The sequence below is a fragment of the Cyprinus carpio genome, chromosome B3 (assembly GCF_018340385.1).
Source record: "Cyprinus carpio isolate SPL01 chromosome B3, ASM1834038v1, whole genome shotgun sequence".
Lineage (NCBI taxonomy): Eukaryota > Metazoa > Chordata > Actinopteri > Cypriniformes > Cyprinidae > Cyprinus > Cyprinus carpio.
Genome location: NC_056599.1, coordinates 41,199,374 through 41,205,541, shown reverse-complemented (window position 1 = coordinate 41,205,541; position 6,168 = coordinate 41,199,374). Strand labels below are relative to the sequence as shown.

General features: G+C 37.2%; 1 protein-coding gene and 1 long non-coding RNA gene across 2 annotated transcripts; one reads left to right on the top strand and one right to left on the bottom strand.

Annotated features, from left to right (window-relative positions):
* The first annotated feature begins 269 nt into the window (after positions 1-269).
* LOC122136636 lies at positions 270-1,241 on the top strand. Its single transcript, XR_006154282.1, has 3 exons — positions 270-782; positions 888-976; positions 1,062-1,241. It is a non-coding gene; the product is annotated as an uncharacterized LOC122136636 (long non-coding RNA).
* A 1,116-nt stretch (positions 1,242-2,357) lies between these two features.
* Positions 2,358-5,059, bottom strand: LOC109108882. The gene is made up of 2 exons (XM_042721020.1): positions 4,916-5,059; positions 2,358-3,593 (listed from the first exon to the last, which is right to left on the bottom strand). The coding sequence occupies exon 2, from the start codon at positions 3,580-3,582 to the stop codon at positions 2,554-2,556; it is 1,029 nt and encodes a 342-aa protein (XP_042576954.1). The 5' UTR covers positions 3,583-3,593; positions 4,916-5,059; the 3' UTR covers positions 2,358-2,553.
* Positions 5,060-6,168: the final 1,109 nt, after the last annotated feature.

Genomic DNA, 6,168 nt, shown 5'->3' with positions numbered 1-6,168 from the left:
CAACATCCACAGATTACATAATGCTTTCGTTTTCGTTTAAAAGACATTTCAAGCTTTCTGTAGATATATTTCTTATGTATGTGAGACATCACAATTTGAAGTAAATTCATTATCAGGAAAAAATTCAAGTGATCTAGAGGGCGCCTCCCTGTCATTCATGCGCATTAATAATGCGCACAAACACTTGAATATGAATAATAATTCACATTTTGCATATGCATTACAACGTAAATAATTTTTTTCATGCAATTATCCAAACCAAACAAGATTTGTAATGAAGATAAAACAAATAAGAAGCACCAAACATGATGTCCCACAGCACGTCCAAGCAGTCCAAGATCGGACAAGAACCGAAGAAGCACTGGTGGACTGCATTGTGACTTCAAAGGGAACAGAGCAGCATTAGTGGTACTGAAATGGTCCTTTTTCACCATTTAAAGATTAGCGTTTCTAAATGACTCACCCAGGGCTGTGATCATTGTCAACTTCAACATTGTCAATTGATTATCCAATATGCTCTTAGCTTTATTTTTAATGGTTATGCCAATTATTCATTGATGGCTTTTGTATATATAAAACAACACTTTTTGTTTGCCCCGCAGGATGTTCTCAATGGGAAACCATCAAAGTGGTTCCCCCTAAAGCCACGTGTACCAGTATACATGGACAGTGAGCAGCAGTGTGCCATTCTTTTTGAACAACTCAAAGCTCTGCTGCATAATTCTAAAACTCAACTGAACTTCACAGAAGTGGAGTTCATTTGTAGTTTTCTTTTTCCTGAGGTAGGCCTGAACAGTTTGTCGAGTTTGTCAATTTGATTGTTTATATTATTGCCATATATGCAATGTTTTGCAATGTATATGCAATGTATTTATTTATATGGACAGGCCATCATTCATGGCCTATGTGAGCTGTAGGCATTATCCTGGCAGGAGGCTGAGGAGGTGTTCCTCCGTGGCCCTACTTATCACACTAGGTATGCTTGTAATTTGCATTTGCAAAAAAAATATTATTTATTATTATACAAAATTTTTGAGAATGACATTCATCTTTTATTTTAGTGAAGTTGAGGAATTTGACAGGACGATTGCAAAAGGAATGAGAAAAGAAGCAACTTTCACCTACCAGAAAGTAATTCTTTTACCTTATGCGTTTACATTACATTTTACATTTTTTTCATTTAGCAGACGCTTCTATCCAAAGCGACTTATATATAAGGAGTTTTTTTTAATGCAATTGAAGAGGAAAAGTAAAGTCACTAACATAATTGGTGTTTTGTCTATTCTTATATGAGTTTTGCATTCAAAATATCAAAAAATAGGTTTTGTAATGTTAGCATGGTATAATGTTAATTAGACCATTATAGGTTGAACTGAAAGAAAAATTGGAATTTGAATAAAAAAAAAACATTGTAGCAATATAATATCACATAATATTACATCAGTAATTTTCTTTAAATTACACTCAAAAAATAACTACTGGGTAATTTGTTAGTTTGAGAACACAATGAGTTTTTTTTGGCACATGCATTAAGCAGGGAACACAGATATTTATTTGGATAACTTGAAATAAAAAGAGACTGTAATATTGCATCCTATAATGTTTTCAATGGCATTTGGATAAGGGTGTTATATGATCTTCCGAACAGCAGTAGGCGCTGTCTCAAAAAACGAGGGGACTGAGAATGTGGGACTCTGGGTGCGGGACTCTGCAGCTTCATAATATTGGCTGAATAGGCTACATGAATATAGTTCAGTATACCGAAGAGATTTTTCCTCCAATAGCATGTCTGAATTTTTTTTTTCCTGTCTTTTTTTTTCTTTGCATGTGTTTTTTTTTTAAGTTTTTCAATTAAAAAAGCATTGATGTTTCATATGTTTAGTGAAATTATTTGGTAGTCTGAGGTGGATTGTTTTTATAGGCTTAAAGGGGCGCACCCAAAATAGTTTGAGAACCACTACACTAAACAGCCCAGAGATTAACAGGCAGATCATGATTTGTTGTATATTGGAATCATATTTAAATTTTGTTAAGGATTTGAGTAAACGTTGTTGTCTCTGTTTATATATATATATTAACTTAATCGTGTTCCTGTAATAGCTGCTACAGTGAACCTACTTTCCAGAACCAAAAGGAACAATGACAGGGTTAAATTATGTATCAGTGTTAATGTTTATATCCTCCTTTAGACTTTCTTTGAAATACGTTCCCACCTCAAACAAATATCTTTGCATTAAAGAGGTCTAGATGTCTGTGGCTACATGCTGACCCAGAGGTTGACAAGAAAGTCAAACCATGATAGATGCTGTCAAACATACACAACTTAGATTTAGTAAAGAAAATGCCAAGACTTCAAATGCAGTAACCAACTTTTTATTAACATTAAAAACAAAGCCCAAATGATATATGCTATACAGTACCAATCTCCTCTCTCCTTACTGTTTTTCAGAAATTCTTGCAGATATCCAAGTAATTGCTTGTAAATGTAGAAATAAGGTGTTTATCTGAGGCACTTGTTTAACTGTGGAGTTAACCAGTCCTGATATTTTTTCATTATTTTGCGGGTGGCAGTGGGACTTCAGTCGGAGGGTTTGGCTCATCATCGATCTTTAAATCACGGCAGAACAACACTGGTTCTTGACCAAGACCAATTTTGTACTGCCACAGATATAAACGCTCATTTGGTTTCAGCTCAAATGTGAGATTTTCTTCCACTTCAGTCGCTTCATTCCAGCTTTCATTTTCAGTGCTGACATGTGAACCTCCGTATTCAGTTGAAAAGGAGAACTGGTACTTTGCAATTAACCCCAAGAGATCTTTAGATTCAGCCGAGGTTGACAAGGCTATCTTCCAGTTGTGTGTGATCTGGGACATCTTCTCCTTATTGTATCCGACCCTTTTAATGATTTTCTTTTGCCATGTCATTGGTGTATTGCTGTCATTAGATATGGTTTTAATGTTCTCCCAAATGCCAAAGGCTGGGCCTTTAGTCATTGACAGCCCTCCAGGAAGGAAGTTAAGAACATCGGGATGAACAGAATAGACAGCAGTGCACTCATCTTTGTTGAAGTTGGTCCCTTTGTAGTACTCAACTCCCCACTCTGAGACGGGCTTGAGGAAGTAGTAGTGGTCTGGCAGGCCCCAGTAATACAGACCATTTCTACAGTTGGGATGCAGCTGGTATTCTACAGCATCCGAGTCTTTATTCATGTTTGTTGTTCTTCGGTAAGTGCCCTTTCCTTGGAAGATGATGTAAAACTTGCCAAAGGCTCCGAGGTAGTGATCTCCACCCTGGCAGTTGGGATGAAGGCTGTAAACCACACCACCGCTGTCTGTTGTCAGGTTGCTGACTCTGCGGTATGACTTGCCCTTGATGATGTAAAAGTAGCCATCTCCACTACCAAGGTAATGGTCTCCATTTTGGCAGGCAGGGTGCAGACTCAAAATAGTGATGTCTAAAGCTTTATTAAAATTACTTGCCTGCATATAGCAGCCGAGGTCAGAGCGGATTATATAATAGTAGTTGTTTATGCCGCAGAAGTCAGTACCTTTGGTTTTGTTCTTGGGAATAATACCCTGCATCGTGCCTGAACCTGCAACACAGAATAAGCCAAGCGTTCAGTCTCAACCCTAAATGGAATGCAGTCATTCTACTCGTACTATAGATTGGGCTGACTGATTAGATTTTTATTTTTAAAAGAGGAAAAAAGGAAGTTAAACTGTACTATAATCCTGAGCTTTTATTTTAGTATGATTTATAAATTTGCAGGAAAAATGAATGCACCTCTGAAATGTAATGTGTTGTTACTAGGTGTATTGTTTATATTTCTCCAAACTAACTTGTGGCTTATGGATATTTTTATTGTTGTATTTAGTTGATTAAGTAAAGCCATGCAGATGTGGATCTACTTAAGGGTACACCAGTCTTGGGACTTCAACCTGCATCCTGTGAGGTAAAAGTCCATGTCCTTAAACACTATGCTGTCTGAAACTAACAAAACCGTTGCTGCATTATCAATTGCACAATGCACAGTTAGTTGTTCTGACTGACATAAAATCATCAGTCTCTGGCTGAAACATCAAGTCTCTGCTTGGTCTTCAAAAATGTCTGATATTAATTAAGTGACACTCTAATGCAAGTATCATAACATTTTGTAATTATCATTTAAATCTGACTAATTTTTAAACTGTGTGTCATAAATCAACATCTCAGGAAAATGTTCAAATCAAAAAATGACTTTATTACGAAACAGGACGTTGATTTCATACATGTCATCGTATGAGGACACCGGGACTAAAAGCGTGTTTATTACGCATTTTGGGAGACACAACAAAATAATAGGGAAAGAAATTATATTTCAATATTCCTATGAAATATTACATATTATTGTGAAAATCTTGTCAATTTTTACTCCCATTATTAAAATTCTTTTTTCATTGTATGTTGCCCCCAAAACACATGATTATGTAAAATAGATTTAGTTTATAGATACATTATATATAATGAGAAAACCTATTTATGGCCATTTTACACACATTTTACATAAAGAATAATGGTATATTAAATCATTCATAACATAGTTGAGAATTATCTTTATACAAAGTTTGGTAAATATAAATCCTGCAAACTAAAAAAAGTATTGGTGATTTAAAAATGCCTATGCATTTAAAAAAAAAAAGAAATAAAATTGAGTCCCGATGTCCTGTAGTGGTTAACTCTACTTTTACATTTTTGTAATGCTCTAAACAATGTAATGACACAAAAAAATACTATTTTTTTCCCCTAAATGTTTTTCTGGGTCTCAAAGAGGTTAAAACGTCTAAATAACAGTGTTTTAATATTTTTAACAGCTGTCCTTCTTATAAAGCTTCCAAAAAAATAAAAAATAAATAAACATGACAAGTGCACACTTACTTAGATAACTGTAGACAGCAGAACTAGTTCTTCTGAAGAGCAGCTCTTCTCCTGTCAATCTTGAGATATATCTGTCTGCCAAACTCTGTTAAAGTTTTAAAGAGGGCTGGAAAACCACACCCAGAGGCTTCCAGGAAGACCAAGTATAGGTCTCTACAGGTAAGTAATGGCAGTTGCCGGATCGGTGGGCGAGGCCAAAACAGAGGAGCGTTTTCGACCATGTTACCTGATTGGCTCTTGTCATCATGATGTTTATGTGTAGGAGTAGGGTCAGGCAAGGGGCATCATTTTCATTACATGATTTAGAAACACCCAGCAGTTTGAAAACACCCGCAAAATCAGAAACGCCCACTTTTGCTCTGCAGAGACCTCATTCTCAGGTAGACTAGGCAAAACTGTTGGGTGCAGGGATGTCAAAAGGTATTTACCCCAGTTCCAGGTTTCTCTATTTATGCAGGTTTCTGTTGTTTATGAGTGGAGAATAAGGGGGGAAATGACTCAATTCATATACTACACTGAACAAAATTATAAACGCAACACTTTTGTTTTTGCCCCCATTTTTCATGAGCTGAACTCAAAAGATCTAAGACTTTTTCTATGTTCACAAAAGGCCTATTTCTCTCAAATATTCTCACAAATCTGTCTAAATCTGTGTTAGTGAGCACTTCTCCTTTGCCGAGATAACCCATCCACAAAGATGCTGACTGTGCCTTAGGCTGGCCACAATAAACGGCCACTCTAAAATGTGCTGTTTTACTGTATTGGGGGGGGGTCCGAAAACCAGTCAGTATCTGGTGTGACCACCATTTGCATCACGCAGTGCAACACATCTCCTTCACATAGAGTTGATCAGGTTGTTGACTGTGGCCTGTAGGATGTTGGTCCACTCCTCTTCAATGGCTGTGTGAAGTTGCTGGATATTGCCAGGAACTGGAACACGCTGTCGTATACGCCGATCCAGAGCATCCCAAACATGCTCAATGGGTGACATGTCCGGTGAGTATGCTGGCCATGCAAGAACTGGGATGTTTTCAGCTTCCAGGAATCGTGTACAGATCCTTGCAACATGGGGCTGTGCATTATCATGCTGCAACATGAGGTGATGGTCGTGGATGAATGGCACAACAATGGGTCTCAGGATCTCGTCACGGTATCTCTGTGCATTCAAAATGCCATCAATAAAATGCACCTGTGTTAGTTGTCCATAACATACACCTGCCCATACCATAACCCCACCGCCACCATGGGCCACT

Bases quoted from the DNA above. Each gene is read 5' to 3' on its own strand.
- LOC109108882 (XM_042721020.1), bottom strand. From the start codon at position 3,582: ATGCAGGGTATTATTCCCAAGAACAAAACCAAAGGTACTGACTTCTGC.